The sequence below is a fragment of the Vipera ursinii genome (assembly GCF_947247035.1).
Source record: "Vipera ursinii genome assembly, chromosome: 7".
NCBI lineage: Eukaryota > Metazoa > Chordata > Lepidosauria > Squamata > Viperidae > Vipera > Vipera ursinii.
This window is the reverse complement of record NC_139521.1, coordinates 59571521-59591135: the sequence shown is the minus strand read 5'-3', so window position 1 is coordinate 59591135 and position 19615 is coordinate 59571521. Positions and strand designations below refer to the sequence as shown.

The window sequence follows — 19615 nt, the reverse complement described above, 5'->3', positions numbered from 1 at the left end:
TTTATAATGCTTTTCCAGGTCCCTTTTTTAAAAAATTGCTAAGCTTATACATTTTGAAGCAGTGTTGATCCACTGATGCTACTGTATTTGTATTTTTCTTTTGATTAGGTTTGCACGATACAATTAAGCACATATAAAACTACTGGAGCTGCTGATAGATTCTTTGGTATCTACTTCCACTGACTCTACACTCAGAATTGGCATGATTGGAAACAGTTCCATTCAGCACAATAACCTATGGATGATAAGGAAGCATGAACAGGAGACAAAGCAAGAGTAAGTCTCACATCTTTTGATATAAGATTATACGGCAGAGGCACCCAGACTGTTTAATAGCAAGTGCAATGATCGAGGGGTTGGACTAAAACCAGAGAAGCTTAAATTCAAGCCCCTCCTTCCCCTTGATCTCTGGCTAAACAAGATAACTGAAGGGTCTTTAGTGCTCTCTGAGCTTGGTTGTTTTCCTGCAGATGTTTCATTACCCAAACTAGGTAACATCATCAGGCACCATGCTCAGAGAGCACATGGACCCCTCTTTTCAACCCTGAGCTACAAATATTCTCCTTTATTGGTAAAACAAGAGAATTGCAATGCAGAGGAAATGAAAGGAAGTTGCTTTGAACTGCCAGAGGAGAGCAGCAACAAGGGCTTGCTTTGATGTTTGGCTCTGCTGATACAGAATGAATGCCATAGAAACAGAATTGTATGGATAAAGCAGTCAAGAGCGACTGGTGCTAATTTCTCTTCACTAATCAGGAACCCTTCTGGTATAATTCAATTAGTGAATCATGTCACATTCTAACCTGAGGCTAAGCTATGAAAACATGAGTTTCTACATTTTATGTAGATAGGACTGATTTTTTTCCCCCTACTTCAGAGACTTAAACATTGGATTCTGCTCTTTCTGTGATAGCTAAAACTGAGACCACGACGGAATTTTTTGCATCTGGAGCCAAGTAATATCAACATTCCATCTTATAAATCATGTAGTTTATGCTACAACCTAAACATAAGAACCCAGAGAAACAAAACAAAAATGTCTTTTTCCAGTATTTTCAGAACAAACATAGGGCCAAGGAAAAGGGTATTCTTCGTGGTTCCATGTTAAAGACTTCCAGACAGATTCAGCAAGTTGAGCCACTTTAAAACTCCAAGACAGTACGAATGCTGAAAAATAAAACACAGGGTTCACTTTCCACATCCTTTTGTAAAGAAAAATGATCAAAACACAAGTATTTTAAAATTCATGCCTGTGACTGATTTCCTATTTTCAAATCCTGCTGACAGATATTATTGTTAATCTTGGAATATGGGAGAGGCAGGCTGTGCAGTGGCACTTGTTTGTGGCAATGTTGCCAGGACAACAGCATTTGCCATTCATAAGAAGTCAAGTGCTGTAGAAAACTCATCTAGCTGTCGGCCAGAAAAAAATGGCACCCAGTGTGGGGGTAGTGTAGATTTACTGATGCAACTCAGTAAGAATGGAGGAATCTGAGAATTCAACAACAAATGTTGCATGCAGATCTGAGTAATCTCCTGAACGTTATCTCCTCACAGACCTTTGCTTCAACCTCTTACCAATTGCTTCAACAACTTTGCTTCAATATTAGAAGAAAACCAAAAACAGAAAACCCATCACAAGGCAAAAAACTTGCAAAGTAACTTCACAGCCTTATATCATTTGGTAGCTCCGCGTTATAAATTCTGCCAGCATGTACAGAAGTGAAACTGCCTTGGTTAGCTTCTTAGATGATGAAGAGAAACAAAAGGAATATGAATTCTGACTTTCTTAGTACTCCTAGCAGCTTCTCATCTCAATGGCCATGGTATCTTTCTGGACAACTTTGCAGCCTTGGGAATTTATTTTAATTTTACTATTAAATTTATTTGCTACCCATCTTCTGTTAAATGACTCCAGGCAGCTTACCCAATAAAATCATTAAAATCATCAGATATAAAATGACAAAGCAGATAAAATAAAATCATTAACACAAGATGGAGAAGGAGGGAGAAGGAAATACATGGGCGCAGGGGTGATGGATAACGTGGGACTAGCTTTTAATTAGTCAACCATCTCCAGTGTGAAGCTCCCCCATTGGGCCCCCAAGCCATTTGGCAGAGCCAGGTCTTCAAGCAGTTATGGAAAGTCAGGAGGTTGGTAGTTAATCTCACCTCAGGGGGTAAGATATTTCAAAGGGCAGGAGAGGGCCTTGCTTTGCAGTGGTTCCCTTCCTATCTGGCAGGATGGTCCCAAATGGTGTTGCTGGGAGACCAGTGCTCCATAAAGAAGGAACTGGCATGTGAAGTCCTTCAAGGCTCCATTTGGTCTCCAGGGCTGTTTAAATAGATGCATCAACTGTTGGAAGAGGACCTTGAAATCCAATTCTCTAGGTAACACTATCAGGCAATGGTGTAACTCCCTTGAAGGTTTGCCTAAGGATAGTAATGGGCTGAATGAAGGAAAACAAACTGAAACCGAATCCTCATAAGACAAAAATATTCATTGTGAAAGGTCATCACTCTAGGTTTTGGGTGGAGCTATTCCTGATGAGAGGGACACGGTGGCTCAGTGGGTTAGGATGCTGAGCTTGTCAATCAGAAGGTCGGCAGTCTGGCGGGCAGAGTGAGCGCCTGTTACTCGTCCCAGCTTCTGCCAACCTAGCAGTTCGAAAGCACGTAAAAATGCAAGTAGAAAAATAGGGACCACTATGGTGGGAAGGTGACAGCATTCCGTGTGCCTTTGGCGTCTAGTCATGCTGGCCACATGACCACCGGAGACGTCCTCGGACAAGCGCTGGCTCTTCGGCTTTGAAATGGAGATGAGCACCGGCCCCTAGAGTTAGAAACAACTAGCACGCATGTGCGGGGGAACCTTTACCTTTACCTTTTTTATTCCTGATGAAATTACAATCTTCCATAAAGAGTGGGCATACAGTTTAGGAAAGACTCTGGATTAGATCAGCATCTACTTATAACTTCCAGGTTTGTCGTCTGCTTTACATAAGGCTGTTTACGACTTGAATGCTTCAATTGGGACAAACTGCTACAGCCAGGTTGATGTTTAATTTATCTCACAGAGCCCACATCATGCTAATTTTAAATCAGGTTGCCAATCTGTATCCAGATACAGTAGAAGTTATAGCTATTATTTTTAAATATTTAAGTGATTTAGACCAGAGATACAATATCTGTCATCTTCTCCAAGACTTTGAGTTCAATCAGCTGAGTACAGCTAGTTGATCTGGCTGCCAGTTGGGCCTACTTTTTCCCAGGGGAAGGGGAAGGATTTGTGCATGTAGAATTCATTAGAAGAATGAATCAGTAGTATTAAAAACACTCTTTCAATCAGCCTTTAACTTTTTCTAAAGAATTCTTAGAATCAGCATAGCTGCTCTGTGAGATGAACATCTAACAAAAGTGCAATAAATACTTCATTCTCCTGGCAAGTCCCTTTGGTTTTTAAGGAGCTACAAAATCTAAACATTAATATTTGCTCTGTGTATAGATGAAACTAAATTTATCTTTTTATTTATACCCTGTATTTATTATTCTGATAAAACTAAAGGTAGCAAACATACCTAATATTCCTTCCTCCTCCTATTTACCCCACATCAACCACCCTGTGTTGTGGGTTGAGCTGAGAGAGAGTTACTGGCTCAAAATCACCCAGAGGGTTTTCATGTATAAGGTGGGACTAGAACTCAGTCTCCTGGTTTTTAGCCTTGCACCTTAACCACACGACCAATCTGGCTTTTGGAATTCAAACTGAAGTCTGAGCTGAAACTACTTCTGTTAAAAATAGGCAGAAATCTCACCTCTTTCCAGCACGAAGCAAGTCAAATCCTTTCCCAATATCACTGAATGGTAAAATGTGGCTGATCAGAACATCTGGTTTAAATTTTCCTTCTAAGTAACTGGAGACTAATTGAGGAATTGAATCTTTCATCTTCCAGCCTAGAAGAAACAAAACCAAATGTAACTTACTAGATGTTGGCTCTGCTTCCCATGAACATTTTTGCAATTTGTCAAACCTTTTTGGCAAATTGCAAAAGCGCTCACAACAAAACTTGTAACATTATTTTTTGTTGTAAAATCAAATATAGAATAAGCTAAAACTGGAAGCACATGAATTGCTAAATGTTTACTCTTAACTGCTGCTTCAACTTCTTGAGGAAAGATGGCAGCTTTTCCCTAACCTGGTATCCAGATGAAGTCTCTCTTTCTCTCACTCTATCTCTTTCTCATAATTATATGGCCACCCATCTCACAAACCCTGAACTTGCGTGGCATATAATAAAACCATAAAATAACAATATTAAAAGAGAATGCCATTAAAAGGGGTTTCTTGAAGGATGGCAGGAAAGGGGGGCAGTCTCACTTTGGAGGCAATGATGTTCCACAGCAAAAAACAAACAAACACCCATCTCGTGGGTCCCACCAGATGTAACTCCTTAGTAGATGGGACCTACAGTATTACTCCTGGAAGTGATGGGTGGGGCAGATATAATCAGGAAGAAGCAATCTCTCAAGTAACCTGGCCCCTTGCTATGAAGGACTTTAAGATCAGCATCTTGAATTGGACCTAGAAGAAAACTGACAGCAAAAGCAGCCAGTACCATTCTAGCCACACAGATAACTGCCCACAGCACCACACTGTACGCCAGCTGAAACTTTCAAATACTTCCCATAGATGGCACCCTATAGAGCAGTGGTGGCGAACCTTTTTGAGACCGAGTGCCCAAACTGCAACCCGAAATCACTTATGCATCGCTGGGTGCTGGGGGCGTGGCCACCGAGTGGGCGATGCTCCAGTGACCAGATCCAGGCGCTGGAGGCCTGCAAAATCGGCTGGGGGGGGAGCAAAATTGCTCTGCAGCTCTAGATCTGGGCAGCAGAAGCGCTTTGCAGGCCTCCGATGCCCAGATTGGGTCTTTGGAGCATCGTAAAATTGCCCCACGGCCATGGATGTGAACTCCAGAAGCTTTGAAAATGCTTCTGCTGCCCAGATCAGCTGGGTGGGGGGAGCAAAATCACTTTGCAACCCTGGATCTGGGCAGCAGAAGCATTTTGCAGGCCTCCGATGCCCGGATCGGGCTGCTGGAGCATCATAAAATGATCGACCGGGGGGGGCGCGAAATCACTCCAGAGGCTTACCTAGACTCGTGTTGCAGCTGCCTCCACCATCCAGCCTGGATCCGCCCAGCTCTTGCAGCTGCTCCCTGACTCTCAGTGCAGAGAGAAAGAGAGCAAGAGCGCAGGAGCACATGGAAAGGGGGCGGGGAAGCCTGGCCCCGCCTCCCTCTTGGGTGATGGTGCGCATGCCCACAGGGACGGTTCCACATGCCGCCTATGGCACATGTGCCATAGGTTCGCCACCCCTGCTATAGAGCATACTGCCACTTGGGAAGTGCCCAAGGCATGAATAACTGTGAACAGGGCATTTGGATGATGCCAGAATGGAGAAGGTTGATATACAACAATCATGAGGAGTTTTCAAGTGCACAAACTCTCTTTGAAGATAAAATGGGATGGAATGGGAATTTGTTAGAATTGTGCCAGGAGGAGAAAGTTAATACAAGAGCCAAACTATTTAGCTACTAAGATCTGCAGAAGATACCTTTTTGGAAATGATCTGAGTTTCAGAGGGCTATTTTCTTGTCCCAGGCTACGAAATGAGCTTCTTTCTTTGTTGTTTAGAAAACTTACACAATTTCTATTGCCAGAATTTTATAACTTCATTTGAATCTCAATTTATACCTTTGGCTTTTTAATTTTAACATTACTTCTTCTTGCTACATTGAATACTTGCCAGTCAGAAAGATGGAATATAAATCAAATTAACTGATAAATAAATACAATACAGGTATTCCTCACCTTATGACCACAATCGAGCCCAAAATTTCTGTTGCTAAGTGAGACATTTATTAAGTGAGTTTTGTGCCATTTTACAACTTTTCTTGCCAAAGTTGTTAAATGAATCACTGCAGTTGTTAAATTAGTAACATGGTTGTTAAATGAATCTGTCTTCTCCTTTAATTTTGCTTGTCAGAGGTGATCACATGAACCCAGGACACTGCAACCATCATAAATATGAGTCAGTTGCTAAGCATCTGAATTTTATCACATGACCATGGGGATACTGCAGAGATTCACTTAACATCTGTGGCATTAAAAGTCATGTAATGGGACAAAACTCACTTAACAATTGCCTTGCTTAGCAATGGTAATTTTGGACTCAGTTGTGATTATAAGTCAAGGGCTATTTGTAATATAGCCACAGATCAAACAAACTAATTATCCTTGGACAAATTCTGGTTTATAAGTATGTTCACATACCCTCATTTCCAATGTAATCCCACATTACAAAAGACAAAGAAAATATCTGTTTATGAGTGTGTTCACTTATCTTCCATCTATGAACATACCTCCAATGAAACTCCCTTTTAGAGTGCGCCCTGTAAGAAGCTGGATAGGATCCAAGGAGAATTTTGCACCTGAAGGGGGCACACCAATCACCACACAGGTCCCACAGCCCATGTGACAAGAGGCCAAAGCAGCTGTCTGGTTGAAAAAAGGGAAGAAATTAAGGAAATTTTTGCCATGCAAAAAAAAAGGGCCAATGGATAAATGCTAAAAATGCTGTGTTTGACCCTGGAAATGGTAAAGATAAGTAATAGCTGATTTAGTGTAAATCAAATACATACTGAATGTTCTGCAGTCTGCATACAGCCATTACTGACGTTCGTGTCTCACAGTAAGAATTGAGCTACCTACTTCCCAAAATAATTTTTACCAACAATTCTCTGAAGTTACACCTGAATCAGCTGATAGCATTCCAAAGGATCTCTCATCTTTCTGGAAAGTTGATTAGTGACTTTTTTCAGTACAGACAGTTGAGTATCCCTAAAGAGTATCCATCCATTTGCTTCTTAAGAATATCAATACGATTATAATTCTTGTTTTCATACAGTATTTGCTGTTTTTTATCTGATTGTTAAATGGTGCCCAGAGTCGCTGTTTGTGAGATGGGCAGCTGTATACATTTTTTTAGATAGATAAATAAAAAAAACATATCTGGTCTTCCAACTATCTTAACTGAATCATATGTAGGTTCTAGCTACTAACACACAAGAGTTCAGTTTTAAACACAGACAGCTTCCTTGGCATCCTTCTTGGAAGGAGTGTCTGAAGGCCAGGTTATTTGAAATAAAAGGGGATCCATTTTTGGAGAGCGTACTATGAACTCAATGTCTTGAGAAATGGTGATGGCAACTAAATGAGATTGTATAAAAGGAGAATCTACTGTGAGTTTCTGTGGTTGATAGTGGACTTGAACTTGTCTCTCCCCAACCCTGACTGATGTTCTTTACCACTACACTCCAGCAACTAATCCATAGATTGATGAACTATCGTTTGTTGTCTTGATGACCATTTACTTTCTCTGAATGCTTTGAACCCTTGCTGCCAAGAAGCAGGAAGGGAAGAGGACTTACCGTATATGCCTACATTATTTGAGACACTGTAGAACAGGGGACTTCAAACGTGGCCCTTTTATGATTTGTGGACTTCACCTCCCAGAATTCCTCAGCCAGGCACACTGGCTGAGGAATTCTGGGAGTTGAAGTCCACAAGTCATAAAAGGGCCACGTTTGAAGACCTCTGCTGTAGAAAGAAAGCCATGTTAGTCTAAGGAAGCCAAAAATCAGAAAGATTTTAAGATTAACCAATATTTATTTTGAGCTTTCATGAGTTGCAGATTCCTTTATTAAGTGCAGAAGGGCTTGAATGATACAGGATTATAAATATAGGAGTTGATATGATTAAAATACATCTTGATAAATGAATAGGTGCTTAAAACTCTTTCCTGGATAACTTTCTCTATATTACTACTCTGCCGTCTCCTTGTCTATTCCCCCCTTCTGTGTTATATCTGTGTATTTAAAATTCAGTCAAGTCACTGATAAAGTGGGCTGCAGCTCATGAAAGTTTAAAATAAACACTGGTTAACTTACAAGATGCTACCAGGTTCATCCCATTTGACAGTTTCCTAAATGAACCTATTATGTTACTGGGAGACATAGAACACTGAATTAGATGATCCTTCGGGCTGATTTTTATGAAATAACTTTTACTACAGTGACAAATATTTGACAAAAATATCAATACAGCAAACCTGGAGAACACATACATGCAATAGAATGCAGACTTAATGGATTGCCATTTTCAAACTTTGGATACAGTGGACAAATCTGTGCCGCAATCTCTCTCCAAAACATTAGACCAAGTTCATTATATCCAAAGTATTTCAGACAATTCATTTAAATTTAGATTAACAATTTAAATTGTATTGTCACTTGCATATTGATTCTACATATATCATTTGCATAAGAATGGATTTATGCAAATAAATGAAAATGGTGATTATTTACACAAATGAGGTATATTCAGACTTAAGATAGCTGGGAGGAGCAGATGTTCTCTCATCTTGAATGTTCTTTTAAATTAAAATTTCACTATAGCGCTTTCATTGAATCTAGCATCAAATGGCAAATGAGCCAATCAATTTTGATTAAATACATACCAGTGTCTCCAAACATCCAGCAACCTCAAAGGCATAATCTACACCATGTCCAGTCATTTCCAGAATTACTTCTTGAATGGGTTTCTTGTAATCTTGAGGGTTGATACATTCTGTAGCTCCCAGTTCTTTTGCCTTTCCAAATTTGTCACTATTAATGTCAATCCCAATGATACGAGATGCTCCAGCTGTTTTGCATCCCATGACCACAGAGAGACCAACTCCTCCCAAACCAAAAACAGCACAGGTGGATCCAGGTGTAACCTATGGAGTCATGGAGAAAGAGAGCTGAGATACATTCAAGCTGTCCTCGGCAGCATAACAAATTGGTGGAGAAGTTCTTATATGGCACAGAATTTGAGAGCCCATCAGAACTTATAAATAGGTTTTCTCACTTGAGCTGTATTGAGGGCAGCTCCATAACCCGTAGAGAATCCACAGCCAAAAAGACAGACTTTATCCAGAGGTGCAGCATCATCAATTTTAACTATGGCACAATCAGGCATGACTGTATATTGAGAGAAAGTGCTAATCCATAAGAAGTGATTAACTTGTTTTCCTTTGCAGGTAAATCTACTAGTCTTGTCAGGCATCAAATTTTGTGGTTCAGAAATGCTGTTTCAAAGATAAATCGACTTGTCAGTAAAAAAAAACCTTTATGTGCAATGTCATGAATTCAGAAAAATACAAAACAAAAGTTTTTAAAGGAACTTACTGGGTTTTCAGGCAACAGTTGGTGTTTGATTTTAAACATGAGTTGCATTCTCCACACTGGGGCAGACAAAGGGGAATCACTTTGTCTCCTTCAAATACAAAGGGGAAAACATGAAACCTCCAGATCAAAAGATCATGTTTATTACCCATATTTTTATAAATCAAGATCACTACAAATAGACTTTTCCGGGTGCATTTATCACAGTTGAAACAACCTTCTGAAGGCACTCATTAAAATGCAGATTGCAATTCATTGTGAATTGAAGGGGAAAAGGCATTACTAAATCAGAGATCTTAAAAGCAGTTCATTTCACCCGACCATATTTATTTCATCATTTTTCATTCACAGTACATCAGGGGTCTTCAAACCTGGCCCTTTTATGACTTATGGACTTCAACTCCCAGAAACCTTCAGCCAGCATGCCTGGCTGAGGAATTCTGGGATTTGTAGTCCACAAGTGATAAAAGGGCCAAGTTTGAAGACCCCTGCACTACATGATGGCTTAGCATATTGGATGAACCTAGCATCTGTGGTTTTAAAGTACAAATTCAGTTTACAATTCAGCTTTGCAATCCATGGTTTATGGCAAATCCTTGTACCATCACTGCATAAATGTTCATAGATCAAAGGTTATTTCATCAGGTGCACAAAGTACAGGTCTAAGAGAGAGAAAATCATTTTATTACACATACAGCTTCATTGGGAAGAAAAGGAATAAAATGGTGAAGGGACATTAAGAGGCACAATTGCTCTCGATGTGTCCAAATATGAAGCCACACGACAGAGAAATTCTTGCAATGAATAGCAGATTAAGTTATGTAGTGTAACAAGAGCTCCCTGACCTCTGGTGTAGTCTAAGAAAAATGGTGCTATAAATAGAGTCTATATTGCTGGCTCTCAACTTATGATCACGATTAGAATCAGAATTTCTGTTGTTAAGCAAGGCAGTTAAATGAGTTATGCCCAATTTTATGACCTTTTTTGCCACAGTTAAGTGAATCACTACAGTTGTTACATGAATTATGAGATGATTAAGAGAATCCAGCTTTCCCAATTGACTTTGCTTGTCAGAAGCCGGATGGGAAAATTGCCAATAGTGGTAACATGACCACAAGATGCTACAACCATTGTAAATACATATCAGTTGCACCCAGAGTTTGATCAAGTAACTATGGGGATGCTGAGAAGGTCATACATGTAAGGACTCATCATACGTCTTTTTTCAGTGCCCAAAGAAGAGTAGTCACTAAACAAGTGGTTTTAAGTCAAGGACTACCTGTAATAAAACAAATCATGCTTTGTAATATCTGAGCTCAGTTCTGTACAATGCAGACTCTGTGTAATAGCCTATGTCAGGGGTAGGCAACCTTGGCTCTTTTATGACTCGTGGACTTCAACTCCCAGCATTCCTGAGCCAGCTGGCTCAGGAATTCTGGGAGTTGAAGTCCATGAGTCATAAAAGAGCCAAGGTTGCCTACCCCTGGCCTATGTAATAGCATATAGCAATTATGCTGGATATCCATTATACTTTGAAGACATTAAAATGAACATGAAAAAGCCAATGGGGTTCTTCTCTGTACCTGGTTTCACACATGTCACTCCTGGCCCAATACTCTCTACTATTCCAGCTCCTTCATGGCCAGGAATTACAGGATACTCTACTTTGGGGAAAGAACCTTCCAGAACATGGTAATCTGTCCCACATATTCCGGTGGCTATTATCTACAATAGAGAACAAAGAGTTACGCCCAACCATAGCAGAGGTTATGTAGGTAGTTACTAGGGGCTTCCAATGATCTATGCATAATAAATATTGTATGAATGTGGACAAGCCTATGGAATCTCAACAGTGGCAGAAAACACAATGTAAAAATGTTATTACTCTGACACCATATAGACCATGGGGCAGAATGGTGGTTATCTTTTCCAGTGGAATGCATGCAATTAACTCTACCCATCCATCTTGACCATCCTCCTAAAGACAGAAAAAAGATAAATAATATTTATTCTATGTCTTGACCTTCTAAGTATAATTATTGGTAAGTGTGCAATTATTTTGGAAACAGGGCAAAATATTTTTCAGCAGTGACTTAAGTAAGTCACGTTGCATGTAAGCTGTTAAACACTTGTTTGCCTATTGTAATTTCTGTGCGAGAGAAAAATTGTCAACTCCAATTTGTCTCTCCCTGATATCAAAGCAGTGTTCATCAGTGGCATTGGCAACTTGATAGCTCTTTCCATGCCATTTTGGATTTCTGATTCAACTGTCATATTGCAAGAGGTATAGAATTTTCTTATGTTTGTGAAGGCTTCCTGCTTAATCGGATCAAAGTGTTCCAATTCATATTTCTTCAAATTATCCTGCACAATTTATCTTTTGTGTATTCCTTGATTTATCCTTCCTTCTAGCTGCCCTGGGAAATGCTGCTCTAATTTATCAGCAGCATAGAACTATAAACTCTTCTTTGTACAGCAGTTGTGTAAAATATAATATTTAGTATTGAATTTCATATGAAGAATGAAAGATCAATATCCCATGATTTTATGCTAAATGAAGCACTGAAGTAAGATAATTTCAAAATGAAGTCACATAGTTTCTTGGACTAGGAAGTGTTCATGTCCCAATCACTTCAGGAAAATGGGATGGGGGGGTTTATACCAAAACTAATAGAGGAAACTCAAATCCAGGATGAGTCTCTGCATCCCTACCATTTTCATTTAGGCCTATGCAGCAGAGCTGAGCACTGCATTGGATTTGAAGGTGAAAAGGGTGCTTTGAACACATGAGAGCCCAAATATCTACAATTCTTTAAATTAGCTGTATCACTCTTGGGATCAGAAAAGACCCTCAATCTGCAAAACTTTAGGATCCATTTTGCACCCTTAAGCCTCTTCTTATCCCAGTAATGATGTAGTGGTTGAGTTGATGGACTAGGAATTGGGAGATCCTAGTTTTATTTTACTCTCAAATCCAGAAGCTCACTGGATAACTGAGCCAATCACAGTTTCTCTTTCTCTTTGCTCAACCTACTTCACAGGGTTGTTGTCTGAGGAACAAGTAGGGAGAAGTACCGTGTATACTACTATGAGCTCCCAACAAAAGTTGGAATATAAATCTAATATATAAATATCTAAAAAAATATGCAAAAATGAATTTACAAGGTCACAAATGGGTGCTTGAAAATTTCCATGTAACCAGAGATTACAAATGACAATTTATAAAGCAATGCTGCATTCACTGGACACATTTAGTAAACCCAAACAGAGCATACCATGGTGTCTGTGAATGAAACACAATTCTCATTTACTTTTCTCTTAGCCTTTCAAGGGTTGCCAATGTACAGGTATTTCTTTAGAAATCTGCTTTGCAAATGCTTGAAAAATAAATGAACGGAAGTGACATGTTGTAGTTTTCCTTTAAGAACAAAACAGTGCTTTCCAAAATAGAGGACCAGGGAAAATTATTCAGTATAAATTGATCTACCTTAACACGAACTTCATGAGATCTTGGTGGAGCCACTTCCACCTCTTCAATAGAAAGCGGTTTGCCAACTTCCCAAGCCACAGCTGCTCTACATTTGATAACCTAGGAAAGCCAAACCAAAAACAAATACGTTTAGTCTAATCCTATGCAAAGCACAAAGTAGATCAAACCAGGTAGAAGATCTTTCCCACCAGTATAACACCTATGCCTAAAATCTCTATGCCTAAAAGCCTTCTCAATGTAGCAGCTCAAGGTGGGGTCATAGTGAAAGCCTCCTACACCATTCCAGTGGGAGTAATCAGCTCCCTTGAGATATAGCACCAAAGGCCCCCACAGTAGGGCTCCACTGACAAACTTAATTTCCCATAGTTGCACCAGAAGCTTTACTCCCTTTGGACATGCATCATGAGGATGTGCACGTATACAAAAGGAAAAGAACTTGCATTGAAAGAGTGTAATGCTGCTCTAGTCATTTTAATGAAAGCTTCCATCCTGTGGACACTTCTGTATAACACACTTTTTGCAATAAAGGAGCACAAGAGGGCATATGTGGAGTGAGGGATTTCTTTGCCATATAGGAAAACTGGAAATTAACAGTGATGTTATGCACTGCACATCTGAGAGTGGTAATCTTTCTCATTCCTAGAGCACCCTCTGACTAGAAGGGCCGAAACCTGTCAGTGCTTTTCTACTTTTTGAGACAGACAATATATGAAAACTGTAAGTGCAAGCTGGAAACAAACTGGGCATACATATTTTTAAAAAAGTGTGTGTGTGAGAGAGAGGGGGGAGGGAGAGAGAGAGGGAGGGAGGGAGGGAGGGAGAGGGAGAGAGAGAGAGAGAGAGATCGAGATCTGCCCATCCCCTCCTGACAGGCTCACTGGGAGAAACATCAGAAATTCCATATACTCTGTGACATAACATGAATTTGCCATCCCAAAATGTTAATTCTGGCTTCCAGCCACCAAAAAAATGTTCATTTTTCATTTACTTTGAAACTTGGACAAAGTAGTAAATGAAATGTGATCTACAACTGAGCTATGACCCCATGTCTAGTGGTGCAACAGAGCACCCTTTCCTCCTTGGGTAATTATATATTAACAGGATTATCTTAACAAATCAATTTATTCCTGAGGTTTTTTAATCCCCAATCAGTGCAGTGACTTATAATATAGTTTAATACATTTTCCAGAAATCATGTTTGCACTAAGTAATGTATTATATCTTTCTGTATTGTACTATTATATGTACTAAATAAGGAATAAATGCAGCCATGGGTGTAGTAGGACGATAGAACTGCAACTTAAATCCCTAGTTATATGTGCTTCAGATGCCAATCTATCTGCAATAGCATGAAAATTAGATTGCAATTGTAAACATTTTAGATGGTAGAAAACCTTCAAGGCAATCTTGACTCCTAGTAAGCTCCGTGCTTGGACATCTCCCTGAGGTTTCCTTGGCAAGATTTCAGAAATGGTTTGCCATTGCCTGCTTCCAAGGGCTAGGAGAGGGTGACTGGCTCAAGATCATCCAGTTGGCTTTGTTCCTAATGCGGGATTAGAACTCACAATTTCCCAGTGGCTAGCCTGACACCTTAAACCCTACATGAATCTGACTCTCAACTGTAAACATATTTAAATAGAAATCGATCCAACTGAACATATTGTTTGGATTTATGGACCATAGTGAACAACAAAGAAATCAACCACATTTTAGTCCAGCATATTTTGAGAATGCTGCCCATCTGTGTTGCATTAGTCTTACTAAATGAACCATAGTGCAATAACTGTGGCTAAAGTCTTGCAAGCAAAGCCATTAGGATCTATTTACTCAGAATGTATCAGTTTAAGGGCAAATTGTGACTCAACAAGCAAGCAAAATTGCTCATTGACTATGCATTGTGCCAATGAGTGGTAATGCTGTCTGGGGGTGATTGTAGTCCAGTGTAGCCCAGTATACATTTGAATACAATTAAACAAAAATTGGATCTCTATAATGCTTGCATATTGCTGCATTAAATCTTTCTGTTGCCATTATTTCACAGAAAGTATGCAAGAGGGAATGCGGTCTAAACTTTGCATTAAGCCCTCGTTTTGCTTAACTCTGGTTTACTTATAAGGCATGCGTTCCTCTATTAGTTCTACACATTTACATATCATTTACATATCTTAATAGCTAGGGTCGCACCAAAGATTATCCACAAATTAGCAAACGCATTTCCAGTTTAGTTTACTTCTTCCCTGAAAAGAATAAACCGTTTCTTACTTTCCCAGAAGTGTCCATGTCTGCAAACTAGCTACCGTACTGCACGAAGATCTTTCCACTCGATTTCGGAAAACCCTGGTCTATCGCTTTGGAAAATTGGGGGGAGAAAATAAAAACGACTACAATACACCAATATCGCCAACACAGCGCTATGCGTCCCCGCATCCAGATCCTTTAAGGGCAGGGGTAGGCAACCTTGACACTTTTATGACTCGTGGACTTCAACTCCCATGTTGGCTCAGGAATTCTGGGAGTTGAAGTCCACGAGTCATAAAAGAGCCAAGATTGCCTACCCCTGCTTTAGGGCCAGGCATCTCTTTTTTTTTATTTAGAACTCTTCGCTTGCCGTAGACGCACCGCGGAGGGCTCTGGGGAATGCAGTCAAATTTGCCTACAATATTGCCTACACGATTTATAGAAGCGCTAGCCTCTTATCAAGGCATCCGCGTGTGATAATATGCTGTAACAAGAAATTCTTTATTAGTCAGTTGGAATAAAAGGACTACATAAATTCGTTTCCAAATATACGTTCACTTTTTTGTGAGCAAAAGCGGTGTGAAAGGACATTATTTGTTTTACCAAATCTGAGGAAGAAGACAACTCTGAAAACTTAAGTAATAGGATTTTTTTTTTACTTTGTTGTTATGGGTGATTTGGAGAAAAGCAGAAGCACTTTCATCCTTAAATGACTTTGAAAGAAGTTTTTCATGTTGGATTGGGACCAGCAACTAAAGCTCTCCGGAGATTTGCATCTCTTTCTCGACCCAATCTGTACTTGGGAAAAACGGGAGGAGTGACTTTTGTGTGTGCTACTGTTCTTTGTGCTGCTGGAGAAAAAGCAGTGTATTAAGCTAATAGATAACAACAGTATGATGCTTTTTCCTGAGAAATGGGGACTATCTTCAATTCTTCAGTAATATCTAATTCACCAGCAGCTGGTTACTACTGCTTTATTATTGAATTTATATCCTGCATTTAAATTAACACTTGAGTTGGGTTAAAGCAGGGGTCTTCAAAGTTGGCCCTTTTATGACTTGTGGTCTTCGACTCCCAGAATTCCTCAGCCAGGCGCTGGCTGAAGAATTCTGGGAGTCGAAGTCCACAAATCATAAAAGGGCCAAGTTTGAAGATCCCTTGGGTTAAAGGATTAATCCCTGCAGTTTTCTTGGCAAAGAAAGGATGTGCCATTGTTTCCTTCCTAGGGGTGAGAGAGAATAACTGTCCTTCACCAGCTCATTTTAAGACTAAAATGAGACTAGAATTCATGTGCCCTAACCACTATAGCAACCGGGCTTTCTTTATATAACAGTTACAAAATCAACATAAAACTATGACATTGGGTGTTATGCAAGCTTAGTCTTGTACAGTGAGGCTCAGTGTAATGGCACATCGTCCAGTTACACTGAATTCATACTGCATTTTGAAGATATTAGAACACGTGATAAAAGCCGGAGGAGAACTTCTCTGACCTGGTTTTACATATGTCAGTCCTGTTCCAATGTTCTCTAACACTCTGGACTGGCATTGTAGGATATTTTACTTTGGGAAAGAACTTACCAGAATGTAGTAATCCATCCCACATATTCCTGTGGCTATGATCTATACTGGAGAATGACCTCACCCGTAGAGGAATTTATGTGGGTACTTATTAGGAGCTTCCAGTGACTTCTTTTTTTGTCATAAATTGTTATTGTTGAAGTAATTGAGAAGTTTTGCCTGAAAGAAACATCTATATTTTTCAAATTTCTATATGGTCAAAGAAAACTGTTCATGTTCTGAAAAGAAATGTTTGAATTATAACATTTGTACTATGAGTCAGTATTATAATTTTCTAGTTAATATGGGTGATTGTAGCTAAATACTCAGAAGAAATAAACAAGTATGCCGGTTTATAATATACATCATTTTTCATAAAAAGCAAATATTATATTCCAAATTCAGTTTCGTAGCTGCTTAAAAATGCAACAGCACAAATATTCCTGGTAAATCAAACTGGGTTTTTTTTATGTTTGCTGCCAGAAGCTGGTCAGGGCTTCAAAAGAAGATTGAATGAGTTCCCAATGGTAGGTTTACCCATTACTGGAAAGGGTTCCTGATAGGTCCTGCTGCATCTAGGTCAGGGATAGGCAACCTTGGCTCTTTTATGACTCGTGGACTTCAACTTCCAGAATTCCCCAGCTGGAATTGAATTCTGGGAATTGAAGTCCACGAGCCACAAAAGAGCCAAGGTTGCCTACCCCCGATCTAGGTGGTGTGGTGGGAGGCTGGTAGGAGAGGCCCAAACTATCTATCCAACCTTACTGAACTTTCCACACAATAGTTAGGAGCTACTTCAGTAATGTTGCCACCAGTCATTTTTTCCTAGGTAAATCCCACTCTGCTATGGTTTCCCAAAAAGGAAGCAGGTGGCAATCCTCCATTTGCCACTGAATTTAGGAAAGCATGCTACAGGTTTTCCCTAGAATGAAGGTTACTGATTCACTAAGAATTCAAATCTTTATTATGATATCGAGGTTCAAAAAAAAGGAGAAAAGACAGAATACGGTAAAGGGGGGAAAAAATCCCCCAGGTGATTTTAATTGCTACTATTTCATCCATTAATCTCTTCCTTCCAACACAGAAGCTATACAACTGAGATCATGATGATGATGATAACTTTTTTGTCACTTTGAATGTACACCAATCGGCATACATCAAAATGAAATTTCGTTGCATACAGCTCTCAAAGGGTCACCACCTCCCATATAAACTCCTTGTTCGGGGCCCGCTCAAATTTCACATTGTCCATTTTAGTCTCTAGGGAGTGAATGATGGCAAACAGGACAGATGGAAATGGGGCTCCATGTGGATTAGCCCTCAAATTCGCTTGTATTCTGACAACCTCGCCTTCATGATCCATGAAATAAATTTTAATCTGCTTTCACTAGTTTCTATATTGCTCATAATTCCTGGATCTCTAGCTTAGATCATTCTGGTTTAGGATGTCCTCTCTGACATGGGTTTCAACCAGTTCCAGAGAAAGAAATGTTGTTGTCCCCAATTTGGGTCTGAGCCTGGTGCTGAGGCCGATGAAGAACACCAGACACGAGGTGCAGGTTTTGTTGTCTTTTATTGAAGCGCTCTAAGAAAAGGGATCCTGGCCGAAATGCCAAATAACCAAGAACCATAGAATTAATAAAGCTTTATACATTTTCTCTAAAGCAGAAGGTGGGATAAGGTGGGATATATAAGAAATATCATCTAATAAGCATTTCAATAATAATCTAACAATTATTCTATTGGTCTCTAGCTGTCCCTATTCCAAAGCCTTGGCCAATGAATGCTTCAGGAGTTATCTAATGCACATACTATTTGCTCCAGGCCATCCCTATTCCTAGCTTCTAGCTGAGCTTGCAAGATGCCTAAGTCTTTTGTTACTTTTATCAGCTTTTTGACCATACAGAATTGTTACAAGCTTTACACGTGCATATTCCCTGTGAATAAGCATTCTTTGTTCTTGCAGACAAACTCCCCAATTACAGGCTTCCTGGTCTTCTTTCAAGTGTATGCCATAATCTTGCTTTGTTTTGACAGACAGCCCATCAATGTGACATGAAGAAAGATAAAGAAATGAAAGCAAAATGGAGCCAGACCCCTTGACTTCTGTACTTGTATTTGTTGGTTCCTTTGAATTTGATTTTCAGAGTGTTTTGATATCTTTGCCAATGTACCTTAATTGATAGATCTAGATTTCTCTTTGATTCTTTCAGTGCCTGAACTTCCTGAGATGGGATTTTTCTTTGAACAACTACTGCTATAATCTATGGTAGTGAAAATAAATGTTTCGAAGCGTGATACTATGTCAATAGATAATGCCTTCATTCCTTGTTTGTGGGTTTTCTGAAGGCACCTTTATAACCATTGAAAAATAAAATAAACAAGTAATCTGATCCAAGAGGTTTATTATTTTACAATATCATTATACGGGAATGCTCAAGATTATTAACCTAATAGTACCTCAAATCCCTCAGTGATAGCGAATAATCTAGATCAGGGCTTTTCAACTGGTGGTAACCGTACCAACTGTGGTACATTAGCAAGTGGTAGGTGGTATGCAGCCCTCCCCAGCCAAGTGTAGTGGGGGAGGAAACGAGCCAGCACAGGCAAGGACTTACTGTGAGAGAGTCCTCCAGGGCTGCAGAGTGGCTGGGGTGAGGCAAAGGCCCCAGGTTCACTTCTGGCTTTCCCCCAGATGAGAAAGGAGGAAGAAGGGGGCAGAGGCAGGAGACGCTATAAAAGGAGGCAGTTTGGGTGGGAGACAGAGAGAGAGAAAAAAAGGCAGCCTTGGGAGGAGGTGGAATCAGCTCTAGCTGCACCGAAGGGAAAGAAGAAGGAGGAGGGTAGGGGGAGAGGAGATCAAGCAGGCCAGCCATGAGCCGATTTACAACTCCTGTGGCAGCCACCTGTGCTGGCAGCAGCAAACAGACAAAAAATGCAGTGGGGAAGGGGTCGCCCTCCACGAGGAATGAAGAAAGGCAGCATAAGCTGGAGGTGAGACACAAGGGAGGGAGGGAGGGAGGGAGATGGAGAGTGG

General features: G+C 40.0%; 1 protein-coding gene across 1 annotated transcript in view; it reads right to left on the bottom strand.

The window, feature by feature from the left end:
* The window catches only part of LOC310643034 (uncharacterized protein), a 33139-nt gene extending 17867 nt beyond the window's left edge, over window positions 1–15272 (bottom strand). The window contains exons 1-9 of the mRNA XM_083367061.1: window positions 15043–15272; window positions 12778–12879; window positions 10874–11015; window positions 9926–9952; window positions 9294–9519; window positions 8974–9193; window positions 8582–8842; window positions 6426–6561; window positions 3816–3954 (exon numbers count right to left, since the gene is read on the bottom strand). Of these exons, the coding sequence (XP_083223187.1) occupies window positions 3816–3954; window positions 6426–6561; window positions 8582–8842; window positions 8974–9193; window positions 9294–9519; window positions 9926–9952; window positions 10874–11015; window positions 12778–12879; window positions 15043–15060 (1271 nt within the window). The 5' untranslated portion in view covers window positions 15061–15272. The remainder of the gene's footprint in view (window positions 1–3815; window positions 3955–6425; window positions 6562–8581; window positions 8843–8973; window positions 9194–9293; window positions 9520–9925; window positions 9953–10873; window positions 11016–12777; window positions 12880–15042) is intronic.
* Between the last annotated feature and the right edge of the window lie 4343 nt (window positions 15273–19615).